The 19,238-nt window shown below is 32.8% G+C and overlaps 2 protein-coding genes across 13 annotated transcripts in view; both read left to right on the top strand.

The window, feature by feature from the left end:
* The first annotated feature begins 496 nt into the window (after positions 1-496).
* On the top strand, positions 497-3,771 carry olfml1 (olfactomedin-like 1). The gene is made up of 3 exons (XM_052598106.1): positions 497-960; positions 1,417-1,702; positions 2,586-3,771. The coding sequence occupies exons 1-3, from the start codon at positions 850-852 to the stop codon at positions 3,359-3,361; spliced, it is 1,173 nt and encodes a 390-aa protein (XP_052454066.1). The 5' UTR covers positions 497-849; the 3' UTR covers positions 3,362-3,771.
* A 559-nt stretch (positions 3,772-4,330) lies between these two features.
* ppfibp2b (PPFIA binding protein 2b) overlaps positions 4,331-19,238 on the top strand; it is a 56,358-nt gene continuing 41,450 nt past the window's right edge. For 10 of the 12 annotated variants that reach the window (XM_052597426.1, XM_052597425.1, XM_052597428.1 and 7 more), the window contains exons 1-2: positions 4,331-4,476; positions 16,683-16,790. In XM_052597426.1, the coding sequence (XP_052453386.1) occupies positions 16,727-16,790 (64 nt within the window). In that variant the 5' untranslated portion in view covers positions 4,331-4,476; positions 16,683-16,726. The remainder of the gene's footprint in view (positions 4,477-16,682; positions 16,791-19,238) is intronic. The other 2 variants (XM_052597434.1, XM_052597437.1) reach the window with 1 other exon arrangement.

A 19,238-nucleotide genomic window follows, 5' to 3' on the forward strand; every position in this document is an offset into this window, starting at 1 on the left:
GATGCTGGGAGACTGATATCTCTCTAATCTTTGTAAACACTTTCTTATTGTCTTTGCAAACAAAATCAACAATGGACACATGTGAGTCCTGTTCCCAGAGTTCAAATTGTTGCTTTTGTATTACGGCGCCATCTGATGGACAAACAGAATCATCACATAATAATTTCTCTGGGAGGTGCAACTGTTTTAAAAGCAACTAGCAATATTTTAATCCTAAATTGTGTTTTTGGTTTAATGAATAAGTGTGTTTTAATGAATCAGTCAACCTTTCTGGTTCAAAATATATAGTTGAATTTACTACCGAATCAGTATTTTGAACAAAACACGAAGTTCCTTTGAGCTTTGAGAATTTTTCCAAGAGTAAAGTCATTTTCCCCCGCATCTTTTATTTGGCAGGGAAATGTCTGCTTCTGTGCCAAAGATTAAAGTTATTTTGGACAGCCACACTGACTGTGTCCTGATGTGTTTCCCGTTCTCAAATTTCCAACTTGAACTCTTGAAAGGCTAATGGACAGACTGAAAGGGAGAGAAGCACGTATGGTGTATATTATACGGTAAACATACAGTAATTAGAATCATATGATCTGCAGAGTTGATTTATCAGGGTGAAAGCATGTCAGGGCATCTGGAGTAAATTACAACTTAAAACACAGCTTGTGAAGACCTGCCTTTTCAGCATCTTCGATCAAATACAGTTCAAGAATTTGAATAACAGACAACCAGTTGCTTCTGGACTCCAGCTGGCTCCATTTTACCAGACTGACATTAGATAAGAAGGGGGTTTGCTCGATTTTATTATATAACACTAACTAAACAAGATAGAAAGAAATCAAAGTGGAAACATACATTATGCTGTTGTCTTTGGTAACTGTATTTCTTTGGCTTGGAATGGGACAAGCTCAAAGGACAACTCCTGATTTTATGATGGAATATTTTCAGAGACAACTTCAGCAGCTTGAGGTAAGAGGATTTTTTTTTTTTAAGGTAGCTGATTTTGTGGCTAAATACTATGTTCTTTTACATGCTTTAACAGAAACCAATGTAATATTTTAAGTAGCTAACTCTAATCTTTAAGATATAACTAATTCTAAACTACTCTTTTGGGTAAGTGCAATGTGTGTTTTTTTTTTAAAAAACAACATAACCCCAATCAAACCATAATATCAGAACAGTGTAACATTTTGATAACACTAATGTTCCTCCAAGACTAACAATGATGTTGATCTGTGTCCTACCTGGCCAACTTAGGAGGTCAAGGTTTAGCTGGTTAGCAAAAAGCATGTTTCTCTCGTCTTCCAGCAAAATATACATTGCAACATTTAAAATATAGCATATGTTTTACAAGTGACCTTTCTGTTCATTTTTGGTTTAATGCGTAATCAGTCAAATGGTATTTTTGTGCATTTATCTGAAAAGGGACGACTGATCAAATGCGAGCAAGACTTCCAACACTTCAGTCAAAGGATGTATGACATGTCCAAGGAGATACATGGTGAAACAAGCAAGATGAATGCACTGAAATCAGAGGTCAAAGGTCACATTGACACATTTGCTATGCGTTTGGACCGAGTGGAGAGAGATGTGGAATACCTGCATAATAAGATCCCCGACACCGTCCAGGTTGACATTGAGGACTCGCTGATCGAGCACCAGGTGAAAGAAGCCAAACTAAAAAAGACATCTGTAATCTCTAAGGGCAAAGGTAAATAAGATGTTCATGGATCTATTATTTTGAATTAAGACCTACAACTCTCATTTCCAGGTCTTTTGTGTGGGTGTGGGTTTTGGTGTTAGCGCTTGGAAATGTGCATAACATAAAAGATTTCATTTCCTGAGGAAAACTGTTTAAACAATTAGATTGCATTTGAGATGTTTAATTTTTAAAACGTCTACAAGTATGCATTAATATTTAAATCTTGTACTATTTTGTCTAAATAAATTATTACACTTAAAAACCCAAATTGGATATTTTAAATGCTACAAGTTAAATAAATGTAAAAAAATAATAAAAAAAAAAATCACGACATTATGATGCACAGTATGAAAAATGCATTTTCATTCAGAGATTATCTAAATATTAACATTGTTAAATATTATATTAAATAATAATTAATAATTAAGGTGTATTAAAGTATATTAAAATTATAATAAATTATTATATATTCATAAATTATTATATAATAAATTGTAAATTATGTTTACCATCACAAAAATATTTGCCATCACAGGAATAAATTAAATTAATGATTTATGAAATTAGTGTTATTAAAAGAAATCACTTTAAATGAGCGTTACATGAAGGCTTAAGATCATCTAAATGTAAACATTTAAATAATTATTATCAATTCAATACCAACACTGATCAATTCAAATAATATTTAATATTACCTAATAATTGATATGGTAACAATCTATTGTGAAAGAAGACATAAAGCATGTAATATACATAATTATTTAATATAATTATTAATAATATAAGTAAAGTCATTATAAATAATTATAATAATTACTATATTCTACAGCTGCATGAATTTGAATTTTTTTTTTATTATTATTATTTTATTTTTTTACCTTGATTCTTCCAGACTGCAGTTCAGAAGTTGTGGGTATCAAGTCTCTCAAAATAGTCAAGAAAGCAGGGGACACCAATGGTTCCTGGATGAAGGATCCAACAAAGGGTTCTGCTAAGATTTACTTTTTTAGTGGCACTCGAAACAGTACAGTATTAGCATATACCTCTCTGAAGACCTTCACTGAACCAAACTCCACCAAAAAAACAGAAGTTATCCATCTTCCTGTTCCCTGGCACGGAACCGGCCATGTGGTCTACAACGGCTTTGTGTACTACCACAGCGCAGACACCAACAATGAGATCCTGAAGGTCCACCTCAGCAACCGTACGGTGGTTGATCGGTTGCTGCTGCCTGGAGCCGGTCGGATGCCAGCATATGCCCTCAATCCCCACACTCTGCTGGATCTCGCCGTAGATGAAATGGGGCTCTGGTCGATCCATGCCGACCCAGACTTCGGCGGAAACCTGGTGATCACCAAGCTGGACTACAGTAGTCTGGCAGTGGAGCACACATGGGATACCAACTGCAACAGCCGTGATGCAGAAGCAGCTTTCATGATCTGTGGAATCTTATATGTGGTCTACAACTCCCACTATGGTGGAAGGTCCAGCATCCAATGCTTGTTTGATATCCATGACACCATCTACACTGAGAGCATTTCTGTGCTGTTCTTCCCAAAGCGTTACACCAGCCACTCCGCTTTGCGTTTCCACCCAAAGGATAAGCAACTGTATGCTTGGGATGATGGTTACCAGACCATTTATAAGTTAGAAACCAAGAAGATATAGGGATAGGCCAGTTCTACATAGTAGTTACAATGAGGTCCTTTTATCCAGTAGTGCTTTATTCTTCTTCCCAATCACGTATAATCTTCCTGTAATTTAATGGAAGGCGCTTTGTAGTTGTGCCAGACTGCTATTTCCTGAAAAACAAAGAACTCTTTGACCTCCTCGGTTCAGTCAGAGAACCCCAAGTATAATATCTGCACTCTTTCTATGATTCGAGACAGTGAAAGATGTGTATCCAACAGCAGTATCCTATTCTATAATAAATAGCATTATATAACAGGAATAATGCATGTCTCTTAAAAGAAAATATCTTGTACAAAACATGTGTGCCTTTCAAATGTACAGTATTTCTGAGGTGGAGGGGGATCACGGCTTGAAATAAAACTATAATGTGCACCACACAAAACTCAGTTTGTGTAAAAATTATTTTTCTGACATATTTTGGAAATAAATAATCAATGATAATTCGTGATTTAACAATATATTAACAGATTCCAGGTCTGCTTTCACGAATCATACATATACTTCAATCTCAAAATTGTGTTGTGATCTTCCAAGCGTGTGAATGTCGTTTTGCGCATGCGCACTCGTGCATCCTTTCTGTGTTTATGTTTGTGAACGGCGTGCACAGAAGATGGCGCTGCTATTCTCCATACAGATTTCCAGCACCACCTGAACATGCGGTCACTAGTTGTAACAAGAGCATATTTGAAGACAAATGCGACGCTACAGAACAATTCATTTGAAATGTTTACTTTATAAGCGTATTATATCGTTTATCGATAACACGTGAAACTAAAGAAGAAACCCTCTTTTACTACTCATGTGCTTCTAGAAATATTACTCCCTCGCTACCTGTTCTAACTTAAAACAGTTCCACCGTACTTTTTCCTCGTTATAATGAGTGTTACTTTAGTTTATTTGCACATAATATGGAAATGGTTTCGCGATAAGCCCCGCCTCTTACAGCATGACAGGTGATTGGTCAGAGAAACGTACCTCACATTGCTTTATTATATAGAGCAGCGCAGTTCAATGATAACAGATGAGCGGGACTACAGCTGACAACAGGAGGGTTTCAAATCAGTCGGGATCGGGAATTACTTGCATTACAGGTAAGTTGAATTAAAAAAATGACATCCTGTTAGCACTTCTTTCTTGGTGCACAATAACTTTTTCACTATTTTAAGCAGTAGGCTACAAAATAGTGTTTCCCATATCTACTGCCATACAAAATATCAATAAAGTTTAGGTGTAGTAACACATAGTTTCAAGTAAAAGATGTAATTAAAATAAAAGTAATTTACAATTTCAGATATTTATTGTTGTTATTATTATTATAATCAGGCTATTAAGGGCACGTTTGTGTGTTCCTGTGTATTATATAGAATTGTCTTGAGATTTTGCATAATATGCATAACATGGCATAAAATTGCATTATATCTAGTGTATGTGTAAAAGAAGTTAAATGTTAATATAGCATATATACATCATACATAATGAAAATAATGAATATATATTAGATGCAAAAGCCAGATGCACTTAGATACTTTATATATATATATATATATATATATATATATATATATATATATATATATATATATATATATATTAGACCATTATATATTAATAAGCAATAAGCTATATTATGATGACAAGCTGAAATTTTATATCTAATGCAAAAATATATAATATAGTGCATATATATTCATTTCTATTCCAGATTTCCTTGTATTCATTATTTGCATTAATTGTACACCGCTATACTATAAAATGATGGCCAAAGAGCAATAATCACTGACCAGAAACTTAAACTCTGTCAAATCCTGAAGGATCTAGGTACAGTACATAACTGGGTCATACAGTGTAGGATGAACTGTCTCAGATGAGCCATTATCTGACTGCATATACTCAGAGTATTCTGCTATTTGTTTTGCAATGAAGCTTATTACAGTTCTTGTCTCTGCCTGTTACTATTCATTGCATGTTTGTTTTACTGCCAGTTTTTATTATAGTGTATAAAGCCTCTTCCTTCAGTCCTGAACCCAAAGGCTCAGTGAGCAGCCACACTACTGTATGTGCTGCAATGGAGATTTCACTCGGTAATGACTATGGGGTTCAACAAAGCTGTCTCTGAAGATCATGTGCTTAGAAAAAAGGATAAAGGCTTTTTTATTTGTCCACTTCCCCTGGTTTGTGAAAACAGTAACCAATTGTATTGCTCTTTGATGACACCAGCATAGAATGGTTGTTAAATTAAAGCATTTAGAAACAGGGTTTAATATCCTATTGATGAAGTTTTAGATGCTATCATGTTTGTTTAAAGGATCATGTTGTAATGTGTAGCTTTTTAAGGTTAAATAATGTACAACCCTTTACAATCTTCATGACCTTTGACTTTATTCTCCATCCCTCTGATCTTTTTTTTGTATTCAGAAAGAGGAACAGTAGGGGATATTGCTTACAGATTAACAGTTCTTAACATTTCTTAACATAACAGATCTTAACAGTTGTGTTTTTTCCTGTCAGAGTGAATTAAAAACGAGATGTTGATTACAGGATGTTTTTTTATTATTATTATTATTATTATTAGTGGTGGCAAGATTGAACATGAGTAGTAGTTTATGAGAACAGATGAAGGAAAGCATGGTTGTTGTGAACAGACACAGAGCCCTGAGGCTCTTCTACCGTGTGATTACCGTGAACTTATTTCCATAGAGGTGCACATACATGTCCTGACTGACCTGTTTTACCACAGCCGTTTCATTTCCAGAATGACAATTTGAAAATCGTGGCTATTTTAACACAGCTAACAGGGAACGTTCTCAGAACTTTGGCTTATGTTCTAGAAGAGTTAAAAACAAACGTTGCTCCAGTAGTGTTAATAGAATGTTCATTCAAAGATTATTCAAACAGTAATGTTCTCAAAACACTAAAAAAAACGTTCTTAGAACATATTTTTGTTAGCTGTTTTAATATTGAAAGTTCACCCAAAAATAAAATAGTTTTTTTTTTTTTCTATATGATCTTACATCTTTTGCAAAAGAACATATTTTGATGAATATTTTTGTCCATACAATGAAAGTCAATGGCTACCTAAACAAATCTGAACCCCAGTGACTTTCATGGATAAAAATACACTCAGATTATATTTTTGTTTGCGTGTTCTACATAATAAAGAAAGCCATACAGGTTTGGAATGAGATGAGAATGAGCAAATAATGGCAGAGTTTGTATTTCATCAGATATGCCATTTGATTCTTTGCAATCGTCAGTGTACTTTCTTATTCTGAGGGGCTTGTAAAGTTAAATACAGTTTAATGAGCATCTAAACTTCACTTCAGCTGTCACTCTTTGAGTTATTTACATGCATTCTCTTATCACTTTGATGTGTTCATCTTGTAGTCTTAGGAGTTGAGATCCAATAACCATTTACATTTCATACAAAACTTTCCATTCTGGTTCTTGAATGCCTGCAGTTGGCATCTGACTTTGTGTGAACCCCATTCTGCAGACTAAGATAGAGAGCAATGGAGATCCCATGCAATATGCATTGGGTGGTATTGATGTCAGGGACCTGTAGGACAGAGCTATGACGTTTTGCCCCATGAGCAGGGCTTTCCTGTGAAGAGCGGTGCACTGACATTTTCTCAGGCCTCGGTACCACAGTCGAATGCACCTGCTCAGGACTGACATTTCTCTTATTACTGCGGAGGAGTGCAGCATTCAAGCCAGCTGCCACAACGCATCCGCTTCGGTGAGTAGAGCTCGCGATCGGCCAGGGGTTGAGCCCGAATTGAACTTACGTCCGCCTTCACCTAGCCATGACTCATTCTGAGTACAGCGGTCCATGCGTGCAAAATCAGAACTGTTTTGATCTCTAGGACATTCAGATGTTAATATGTGTAGAAGTGTTGTGGAAACTTCTTTATTAATGCGACGAAGCTTCCTCTCGGTTTTCTACTTGTTGATCACACTACTCTGTCTGCGCTGTACACTGTAAAAAAAAAAAAAAAAGATTCTTTATTTAATTAATTATTGCTTGCATAATACTTTATACAAGAAAATAGTATTTGATTCTTTACTTAAAACATTTGTTTTATATATATATATATATATATATATATATATATATATATATATATATATATATATATATATATATATATATATATATATAATACAAATATATTTATAGGGCTGCAAAACGATTAGTCACGATTCAATATAAAAGTTTATGTTTACATACTATAACTATAACATGTATGTAATATAAATTATATACAAGTGTTTACATACAATACATACAAATATTATTTTTAAATATATACATAAATGTGTGTGTATTTATATATAAATAATAAATATACACTGTATATACACATTATAGTATGTAAATATAAACTTTTGTTTTGAATCGATTAATCGCGATAAATTTACATTTTAAACACTGTTTGAGCATAAGACACAACATTTATGGGACAGTTTATGTCCGATTTTGTTGCTTAGCTCACACTTCTGTCTGTTAAACCAATGGCAAATAATGACCGACCTACCTAATTATCATACAAGAGATGGAAATGTAAGAATAAATACAATAAATAAATATAAAACTTATCTTTAAATGGAAACATGTCAAAATAAATAAATCCAAAAAAATAAATAAAATAAATAAAGAAGATAATAAACAAGTAATACAAAAATAAATTCAGGACTAAACTGAATTAAAAATGAATTGTATTGGTTTTAGCAAGTAACATATTCTTGATATTATTTCTTTTTTTATTTACTTATCATTTTTGCAGGCCTGGTCTTCCATATATAATTATTTGTAAAAAAAAAAAAAAAGTTAAAATTGTTTCAAGAGAAATCTACACCAATTTTTTTAGTGTAGTCATACGGTGCTGCAACTCTATCTCCTTGTTATTTGAACTGGGTTTGTTGTGGATGACTTAACATGTATAAAAAGTAACCTGTATCGAGAAGGTAGAGCTCATGGTGGAGCCTAAACCTGCTTGCACCATGGCATAAATATTGTCTCAAGATTAAAATAAATGTCTCAAAATAAATAGTTGCATAAATAGTTGTCTCATTGTGCCATCACACAGATCCCACAACAATGAGGCCTTGTGTCATCTGCTGCATTTGTACTGTGCTACAGGTCACCTTTCTGCCAGTATAGCGTGTTTAACTAAGAGATGTGCAGTGCCCACGCGATATGTCAGCACGTTGGGATGGTTTAATGCTGAGTGGGGACGGTTAAGCTGTTTGAGGACTGCTGCCTTTGATGTTCTCATATTAAGCTGTGTTGACGTGCTGGGTTTATTGGTCTGACACCTAATGCTGATGCCACTTCCTCCCACTGCAGTATTTCTGCCCAAGGCCGCTTACAGTTGCTTTTGCTTTTACTGTACATAGTGGGAGTTTTTAAACAACATGGATGGGAAATACTTCTATGGAATGGCTTCCAGGCAAATGTAATAACAATTGAAGCATGTTTTCAGAATATTTATTTATATGTTTGTTTGTTTGTTTATACACTACTGTTCAAAAGTTTGGGGTCTGTAGGACTTTTTAATGTTTTTGAAAGAAGTCAATTAAGCTCCTCAATTCTGCATTTATTTGATCAAAAATACAGTAAATTCCTAATAATTAAGAGCAGTCATTACTCCAGTGTTCAGTGTTCTGATTTGATGATATTTCTTATTATTATCAATGTTGAAAACAGTGGTGCTGCTTATTTTTTTATTGGAAACATGATACTTTTTTATGATAATTTTTATACATTTCTTAAAAGAACAACATGTATTTTAAATGGAAATTTTTTGTTACATTATAAATGTATTCCCTCTCACTTTAGATCCATTTAATTCAACCTTGCTGAGTAAAGGTATTTTTTTTATATATATAAACTTTTTATATTTATAAAATATAAATATATAAACTGTATATATACTAAACTTTTAAACAGTATTGTACAATAATATTTAAATATTTTATGGGAACTGTTTTTACCAAAAGATAACTGTTATCAAAGGAAGGAAACAAGCTTCTCCTCAAATGTAGTTATTTATATAAAATGGTATTTATTGTAGAAGCTGCTATGCATAATACAGCAAATGTATAGTTAAAGAAGTGATAGATGTTTGATGTCTGATTTACTTTTCAGGTTTACTAATGATTACTCATTTCATTAGTCCTGCCCCAAACATGTTCATGGTCACAATTTTCCCGCATTTTAGTAAGGGATAACCCTGGATGAGCCTGTTTATCATTAACTGCAGTGTAGCTCCAAAATACTGGGACTTTCCACAGTAGCTTCTGTTTGCTAATCTAAACATCCTGGAGTAAATTTAGTAGAACGGTTATTCTAACACTACAGTTTGCTTTTTGGCACTAAACGCAGGGCTCACAATCGCTGACAGTTTTTGAATCCCATGATGAATAGCAGTAGCTTGTTAAAACACAATAAGAGAATTAGTTGGCTTGTTTGGTTTCACAATATATCAAAGGATTTTGGATCCAAAAGGTCTATAGATTCTTGAAGGGTCTGCTTGTAAGTGTTATCTAGAGCAAATACTCGAGTATTATCAAAACCTGTCACATGTCAAAGTAAAGCAAACAACACTTGACTGATGAGTCTCGCTAGGTGAATCTCTTGAAAACAAATCCAGGTCATATTTTGAAACAAAGATAATTAAATATCTATTATGTGGGTCATTCTACAGAACTGGTCCAATGTCAGGGTTGGAAATGTTTTGAAAACAATGTGTCCTGTGCAGATATTTTCCATATTGTATTTTAAGAAAGTTTTTTCAATATTTGTCCTCTCTAACAATTTGTCTCTACCGAAACACAATAATAATAATAATTTAATGAGGGTTATATGGACCTATTAAGGTTTAGCTTACATCTAGATTGTAACTATATATTTTTGCTATTTTATTAACATTTGTTCAGAGGTAAATCATTAGCAATTAATTTTTAACAATGTTTCAAGTGTAATTTATGAGATTTGTTGTATTTTGAATTTTGAAATTTTCTTTGTAAAAGGCAAAAAGTTGATAATACTGATTTCAAAGTTAAGGATTCAGTTATTTGAATACACATTGAACCAAAACTATCATAATATCTTAGGTGATAATACAGTATACATTCTTTTTAACAAAACATCCCATGTTTCGGGAGTGACAGAACATTTTTGGTAGTGACAGTAATGCTTTGGTATCAACCACATCACATTGCAGAACTTTAACTTGAATACTAAAAGTCTACTAAAACACTCTAAAATACAAAAAAATAAAATAGCATGGCCATACTAACAAAAATTATTTCTCCCAAATATAAGGATTATGTGTTCCTTTTTGTCACAGGTTTCGGTCGTGACTGTTTTGGTAGTGACAATTCTATGGGATAATACCCAAAAAATGTCACTAATGAAAACTCCACCGAGTGTTTTGGTAGTGACTGTTTCGGTACTGACAATTCTATGGGTTAACACACACAAAAAAAAAGGTCTCACTACCGAAACTCCACTGAATGTTTTGGTAGTGATCGTTTCGATAGTGACAATTCTGTGAGATATCGCTGATGAAAAAAAACAAAGATTTCACTTCCGAAACTCCACTGAATGTTTTGGTAGTGACAATTCTGTTGGAAAATGCCCCCCCCCCCCCAAAAAAAATGTCACTAGCAAAAATCCAACAAATGTATTGGTAGTGACTGTTTCAATAGGGACAATTCTGTGGGAAAAAAAAACTAAAAACAAAGATGTCACAAACGAAGCTCCACAAAATGTTTCGGTAGTGAAAATTCTATGGGATAACACCCCGCAATCCCCTAATCCCCCCCCCCCCCCCACAAAAAAAAGATGTCACCGACAAAACTCAACCAAATGTTCCGGTAGTGACAATTTTAGATACTTTTGAACCCAAGAGGCTAATCAGCATATGGTTAGCTAGCACAGTTCTGATCAGTGATATACATATAAAAACTAAATGTTATGGAATAACTCCCAAAAAAGTCTGCTCAACTGCAGAAAAAAGGTCTTCGGTAGTGATGTTCCTTAAATTAACACACAGAGTTTTCAGACTTTTGAACACATTAACCTCAAAATGATGCAACCTATATACTCTATATCAGGGATAGGCAACTCCGGTCCTGGAGGGCCACTATCCTGCAGAGTTAAGCTTCAGCCCTCATAAAAACTCACCTGCCTGTATCTATCTAGTAATCCCGAAAACACTGATTGCCTTTTTCAGGTGTGTTTAATTAGGGTTGGAGCTAAACTCTGGAATAACACAGGAATATTTTTTATCATAAATGTATGGGTTTAGTTCAAATTAGTCTCGGCCATTGGACAAAAACATACACTGTTTTGGTAGTGACATGAAAATTGAACAGATTTTTGGACATACATTTTTATAATTACTTTACTTAATTTTAAAAAAAGGGCTTCAATAAACAACCCTCTACATTGCGAGTAAATCACTCGGATATGCAACTAAATCTTCACTCTGGCGACTAAATAATGTCTAATATTAGCCAATGGCTAATAAATTCTCAGATTTTACTCGCCAGTGTGTGAGTTGAAGGCTAAGTATAAGTTTAGTGCACATATATTTTCACTTGACGAACACTCTGACTGAGCGCTTCAGAGTTCTTTTCGTCAAGTGATCTATGATCTTTCTCAATGGATGCACAGTGCACCTGTGTTTGACGTACTGTGAACTCTTGTGTGAAGGTGCACAACAAAGTGAGAGAGAGAGAGCGACCAAGCGAGTCTTACTTACTTGCAGAATTAATGCGCTACGTGTACGTGCTAAACTATATTCTTTGTTGTATTTTCCTGTAAAAGTATTTTCCTTAGTAGTGGGCGGAACTAATGCGCAAACGGCATCTCATTGGCTGGTGCTCACCTACTGAGCAAATCAGTTTCACCGAACGCAGACAACCTGATTAATATTCTTGAATCCATCACTGTTCTTATTACAATAATTTGTTGTATTATTATTATTGTTATCATCTTATCAGTATTCTTGTTACTTTTTTCCCCTTTTTTTACAGAAACACTAAATGATCAACAAAGCACCACCAACAGTCCTAAATTCAGTTAAAATGTCTATGCATTCATACTTGGTTACAAGGTTTGAATTATAATTACTAAAGTTCTGTCATTAAATAATACTTGATTATCCAGATAACATATTATAATGCGTGACTGACAGTTAAGAGTGTACTTTCAGGTATTTAAAAAGCCGTGCCATTTTAAAAACATATATATATATATATATATATATATATATATATATATATATATATATATATATATATATATATATATATATATATACATATATATATATATATATATATATATATATATATATATATATATATATATATATATATATATACATATATATTATCAGTCTGGCGAGTAAACTAAAAAATGTACTAGCCAATGACGATTCAACTGCCAAGGTGTCTGTAGAGGGTTGGTAGACAATAGAAGAATCTTAATAAACATCTCAGATTTGACAGCAGTAAATCTATGGGATTGCTATATATTATAGCCTGTGGTTTGGATGGCCTTGCAATCTCTATAACGGAAATATTCAGACTGCAGTTGTTGGGTTTGGGCGGAAAGAGCCATTTTGTGTAACTCAAGGTCCTGTCGTTTTCAAGTTTCTCTGTTTGTGTTGGCTTATCAAGGTTTTGTAAATACAGAGGATGTAAGCAGCAGGGACTTGAAGGGTATCCGACATGTGATGTGTGTGATGTCACCAATCATTATTCAGATAGCATCGGAGTTCAGTCACCCGCTAACTCTTGACTCCGGGTGGCATATCAGGAACACTGAGGGGAGGGGCTCGTGTTGGAATGTGTCAACACTGATAGAAGAAACACAGACCTTACTGTTGAGGAACATTTAAGAACTTGCATTACTTTTCAGTTTATCAAACATTTGGAAGTTTTGTTTGGGGAGCTCAGTAAGTTAACTAGATCCATTAGCATTTCATAAGATATTTCTGTAAAAATAGTCACTTCTTGGATGGGCAGAAATTCCAATTACAGACTCTACACACATTTTCTTGTTGCGTTGTGTTAATAAGTAAGTAATTAATTAACAAATAGTGTTTTAATAATAATATATTGCATATTAAAATCTAAGAATATTGTTTTTAATAGAAATATATATACAGGTGCATCTCAAAAAATATTTTTGTAACTTATTTCAAAAAGTGAAACTTTCAAATATTCATTACATGTAAAGTAAAACATTTTAAAAGTTAAAAATGTTTATTTTTTATTTTTGATGAATAGAGTTTAGCGCTCATGAAAAGCAAAAATCCAGTATCCAGTACTGCCCTACAAAGCAAAAAGGCAGTAACTACACAGAGTGCAGAACTGAGAAAAATGACTTAAAAGTTATCCTGTCATCCAGCCTAAGTAGTTACTGTACAAACAACTACCATTTTTCAAATTTTTTAGATATACCTGTGTGTGTATATATGTGTGTGTGTGTTAATATAATATTAAAAATATATGATTTATTAATAATTATATATGTATATTGTATTCTAGTATCATATATTTTAACCTGTGTATACTGTATATAAACAGTTATATATAATACATATTTTGTTAATAATTCATTTCAAAACTTTGATTTATTACTAATAATATCTGGTATATTATAATCGAAGAATATTGTTTTTAATAAAAAATGAATACATGATATTTTAACATTATATATATATATATATATATATATATATATATATATATATATATATATATATATATATATATATACACATACACATACACTATATATATAATACTAAATATTACTGATTCTGATTTAAGTGTCAAAAGAGTTTTTATGAGTTTAAACTTCTTCAGTGTATTTCATTTTATATGGTCTTAAGGATTTAAGCCAGCAAAAGTCCTAGCAAGTTCTACTTGATTTGTTTAATGAGGTCTTGGAATTAAATCTGTTATTTTCTTCACATACTGTTCCTATATATGTGTGCTTTAACTGTAGCTGACTGGCGTTGAGCCCAGGTGAAACACACCATGGAGAAAAACATTCACAGGTGGAGCATTTGAATGGAAATCGTCCATAGTGGAGCAATAAATAGCCAAACCACAGAACAAACTCTTGAAGTGATTTATCAGGTTGAAACCGATGAAACAGGAGAAATGCTTTGGTTAACATTATCTTTGTCAGGCTGATTTAATGGCCTATACACTTAAATTGCTTTCTGTAGTGGGTCAGGCATCTAAAAATGGTTGTGATTTCTCATTAATCTCAGGACATTGAGGGGTTGTGTATTTATTAGCATAGAAATGAACAAACTTGCAGATTATTGGACTTGAGGCTACAATGCAAAGCTTGTTTTGTGAGACTTATTTGATAAACAATAGAAGCATATTTCGGTGCCCTATAAACTGCACCACCTTATAATCAATGAAGAGGGATGAAAAAGCCTCATCAGCGTGATCAAATAAGACGTGACTCTTTTTTTTGGGCAGATAACACATGACAGAAAGCCTACACACCCTTATCTGCTTGAATAACTAGGGTGTGTGTAATGCTTGAGGTTGTACTGGATTTTCCATTTTTGCTGGTATTAAAATGCATGCTATCTATTAATGAACAGCACCAGACTGCGCTCGTCTCTTCTTGTCATTTAACTGAAGGCTTATGTTCACATTCTGTGATTACAGCACTGTTGTATGATTGCGTTGTTTCAGCAGTGAAAGATCCCAACGCCCCGAATACAGTCAACACTCTCTTGTTGTGTGAGTCTAAATTAAGCTACATAATGAACGGCATTGTGGGATGTGCCCCCTTTAGCCCCCGACAGTTGTCTTTTGTGACCCTCCACCCGAGTGGCATGTGTCCGTGCCGCCTAATTACAAGAGTGCAAGTAGGTTAAATGTTCCATTCATGATGTGGCCTGCCATTTATGAAATTTAATATCTTTGTGTGGAATCCAATGTAATTCATTCTTGACCTCCTATAAGAATGAATATGTTAATAAACTAGATTTTTGTATATATATATAGAGAGAGAGAGAGAGAGAGAGAGAGAGAAAGCACCCATAAAACTCACCACTACTGTTCTGAAACTTAACTTTTTATTTTTTTTACCAAAATCTGTTTTCCATTAGTTTTAATGGATTCATTAAATATTATTATCAAAAGCATCTCTATTTAATTGATTTTATTGAAATAATATTTTTTTCCCCTAATTCATAAAAAAAAAAAAAAAAAAAAAAAAAAAAAAGCTAAATAATCCTGGTAAATATTTTGCCTGGTAAGTATTCCTTTAAAAAAAAAAAAAAAATATATATATATATATATATATATATATATATATATATATATATATATATATATATATATATATATATATATATATATATATATATATATATATATATATATAATTAGTAGTAGTACTATTATTACTTTAAGTAATATTTCTGTCACAGTTTCTTAAAGTTAAAACACACTTTTATTTTGACGGGCTGCTGTGAAGACCTTTAGAATTCTGTTTGTACGTGATATGAAGATAGATTTACTCTGTAATGGTAAAATGCTCATGAAGTGACCCTCAGAGCAGTTCTTGAGGTTATGTTCATGTGTTTATATACTCGTATAATGAGGCGGCAGAGGCTAAGACTATTGCGCACTTAACAGGCTTCCATAATTTAGAGCCACCTTTTTGTGTTTGCGTTTGCTCATGTTTGCCCAAATATCTGATGTATGAATGTGCCTGTTACACGTGCCACAAGGCATGACAATAGGGTGAAACTTGACCCTGACAGGCTTAATTATTCTCAAATTTCCCTCCATCACTGAGGTTCCACAGGGAGAAAGTCAAGCTGCCTCGGGATACATCACAGGGGTTAACACTTGAGAAAATACTAGCTCTTAATATGGAGAACATTTAATCCTGTAGCTTCAGAGAGCTATAAAAAAAAATTCAAACCCATACAAAATTTTCTAGTGGCATTTTCTAAGTACAGCCTTGTCATAGTGGACAGTATGATTTAGATGTTGTTGTAAAGCACATTCGCTCTAGGGAATGTATGTAATGTCAAGTTGCATTACAGTACACAGGAAGGCAGCAGTCTTAAACACACCAAGCTGCTACTTGCCGTCAGTTGAGATTCATAGTATTGGTTCACACACAAGATTAATTTTTTTTACTCCACCCTCAATTTCGAAATGCACTTTCCCAGCAACTGTAATTGTGACTTTTATTCATTATGTTGCATAATTACATGACACATTTTTGCAGGTCACTGAGAAACAAACCAGCAGATGCAGTAGACGTCTGGCGCCATGGCCTCAGATGCAAGTCACATGTTAGCAGCAGCCTTGGAACAAATGGATGATATTATTGCTGGTAAGACTTTCATTTGGCTTCAAGCCAATTAAAAAAATCCTCCTGATGAGCTTGTGCACGGATCACATTCTTCCAAATGACAATGGACTGGTCCACAATTATGTCCATTGCTTTTTAGCTAACCAATTGTATTTTTTTCAGTAAAATAGGTCGGAAAAAAGGTAAATCTGGCAGTCGGTTTCTGGTTGGCCTCTTTTCAGGAAGGGATCAGATAAGGCTCTGCTCCTATACAATGTTTTTTCAACGTATCTCTTGATCTGTGCAAACTAATTGGATTCCCTCAGCGCTGCACGTGTAAAGCTTTTTCAAAAAAAGGATTACATGGTGTTGAATATTTTGAAAGAGAAGCTCTTGGCAAACAAAGGTAAAGCTGAATAAAAAGCTTTGCGTAGTTTGAATGAGTAAATATATATATATATATATATATATATATATATATATATATATATATATATATATATATATATATATATATATATATATATATATATATATATAATTATAATAATTGCTAAAATAAATATTAATAATTAAATAAAATGTATTATACAGTAATAACTTAATAATGCATGTAATATTTTTAATAATAAGATTTACAGAAAGAGCCATAGGGTGAGCAATACTGTTTCAGCACAGCGTTTTATAACAGAGCAGTCAGTTTTGGAGGGGAAGTTTTTTTAACAGTGCTAGGTTTGGAGAGGATGTGGGGGTTGTGTAGCCCCTTAAGCAAGCTCAACGATGCCAAGATGATTTAACTAATAGAGGATAAATGTTTAATGTGGCCAGTCAACAAATGAAGGCAGGGGGATGGAGCGGAGCATGTGGTTTGCTGTCTGAGCGAGACAGTGAGAGATACAGTGGACTCAGCTTGTCCGGAGGGAGACATTCACTGTGACAAAATCTGTGATAAACACTATCTATTCCAGTTACATAACCTATGGTCACACTACTATTAACGTTGGGATAAAACAATGTTGGCTTACTTACTTTTAATGTGGGGTAAAAAGAGCAGCATAAAAAGTGATCTAAAGACCAAGAGCTCATATTACTAATTAATTTAATTTTATTTTATTTTATTTTATTTTATTTTATTTTATTTTATTTTATAAAAAAAAATAATTATGATAAAAATGTTAATAAAAAATAATTGTATTAAAAAATAATTTAATTTAATAAGAGACTGCGTTCAAAAATGTTTTTTACAAATTCTTGGAATTTGTGGAAAGACCCAAAATAAAAGTATATACATACTAAATATTAGAATAGAATAAATTAGAATTTATTTTGTAAAATAATCTCTTTTTAATTACACTAAACTATTTTTATGGTTTATTTTCTGTATCCTCCATGTATTCTTTTCACTGAGCTGCTACTCGAGAAGGAAATATTACATATTTATTTAATATATAAATATTATTGCATTATTTACAGTTAAAACGTAAGGAGATATTTTAACATAATGTGAACTTATTTGTACCGTTATAACATTTTGAATGCATACTGTTAGCTGAGTCCTGCAAGTCATGAGTTATAATTGTCCTGAATGAAGGCTGCATGTGCTAAATATTACACATTCAGGACTTCGAATATAGCACTGACTAATAAATGAAATACTTATAAATTAACCATTAATGTTTAGTAATCAGATGTCATGCCATGCGGCTAATCCTGGATCTAGACTTTAAATGAGTGTCTGTCTGTCTGTGTGTCTTAAGAATAGGAGGGTCTGATGAGAGTTGACCACAGGCATGTTGTGTCTCTTTGGTTCTGCTGTGTGAACTGACTCATGAAAATGAAGAAGTGCTGTTATAAAAGTTGCTCAAGGTTCTTGAAATGCCTCCATCTGCTGGTGACAGTTGTAACATCTCAAATACCATAAAGATGATTCAACAACTAGCATTCTAGCCTTATATATGATTATTTGACTTGTTTCCAGTAGTTGTTTTGTTCTGTTTTGTTATTTTTGGTGATTTTTGATGATAAAGGGATATTGAATAGCTTGAGCTAGAATAAATATTCCCCTCTGTCTATTGATTTTATTTCCAAATAATTTTGGAATAGCTTTATTTTATTTTATTTTATTTTATTAAAACCTACTGTATATTTGTGATAAGTAGCAGAGCAAGAGTAAATATTCTACTGTTATTTCTTAAGATAATTTCCAATAGTATTTATTTTTTATTTTATTTTATTATTTGAATTTGGATTAACAAAACCTAATGGATATTTTTGATAAGTAGAAGAGCAAGAGTAAATATTCCACTATGTTAGGTTTTTTTTTTTTTTTTTTTTTTGCTGTTGTTTTTTTTTTTTTTTATAAATAAATATATATATATATATATATATATATATATATATATATATATATATATATATATATATATATATATATATATATATATATATAAACATATATATATATAGATATAGATATATAATTTCCAATAG

This window comes from Carassius gibelio, chromosome B25 (assembly GCF_023724105.1).
Source record: "Carassius gibelio isolate Cgi1373 ecotype wild population from Czech Republic chromosome B25, carGib1.2-hapl.c, whole genome shotgun sequence".
NCBI classification, from domain to species: domain Eukaryota; kingdom Metazoa; phylum Chordata; class Actinopteri; order Cypriniformes; family Cyprinidae; genus Carassius; species Carassius gibelio.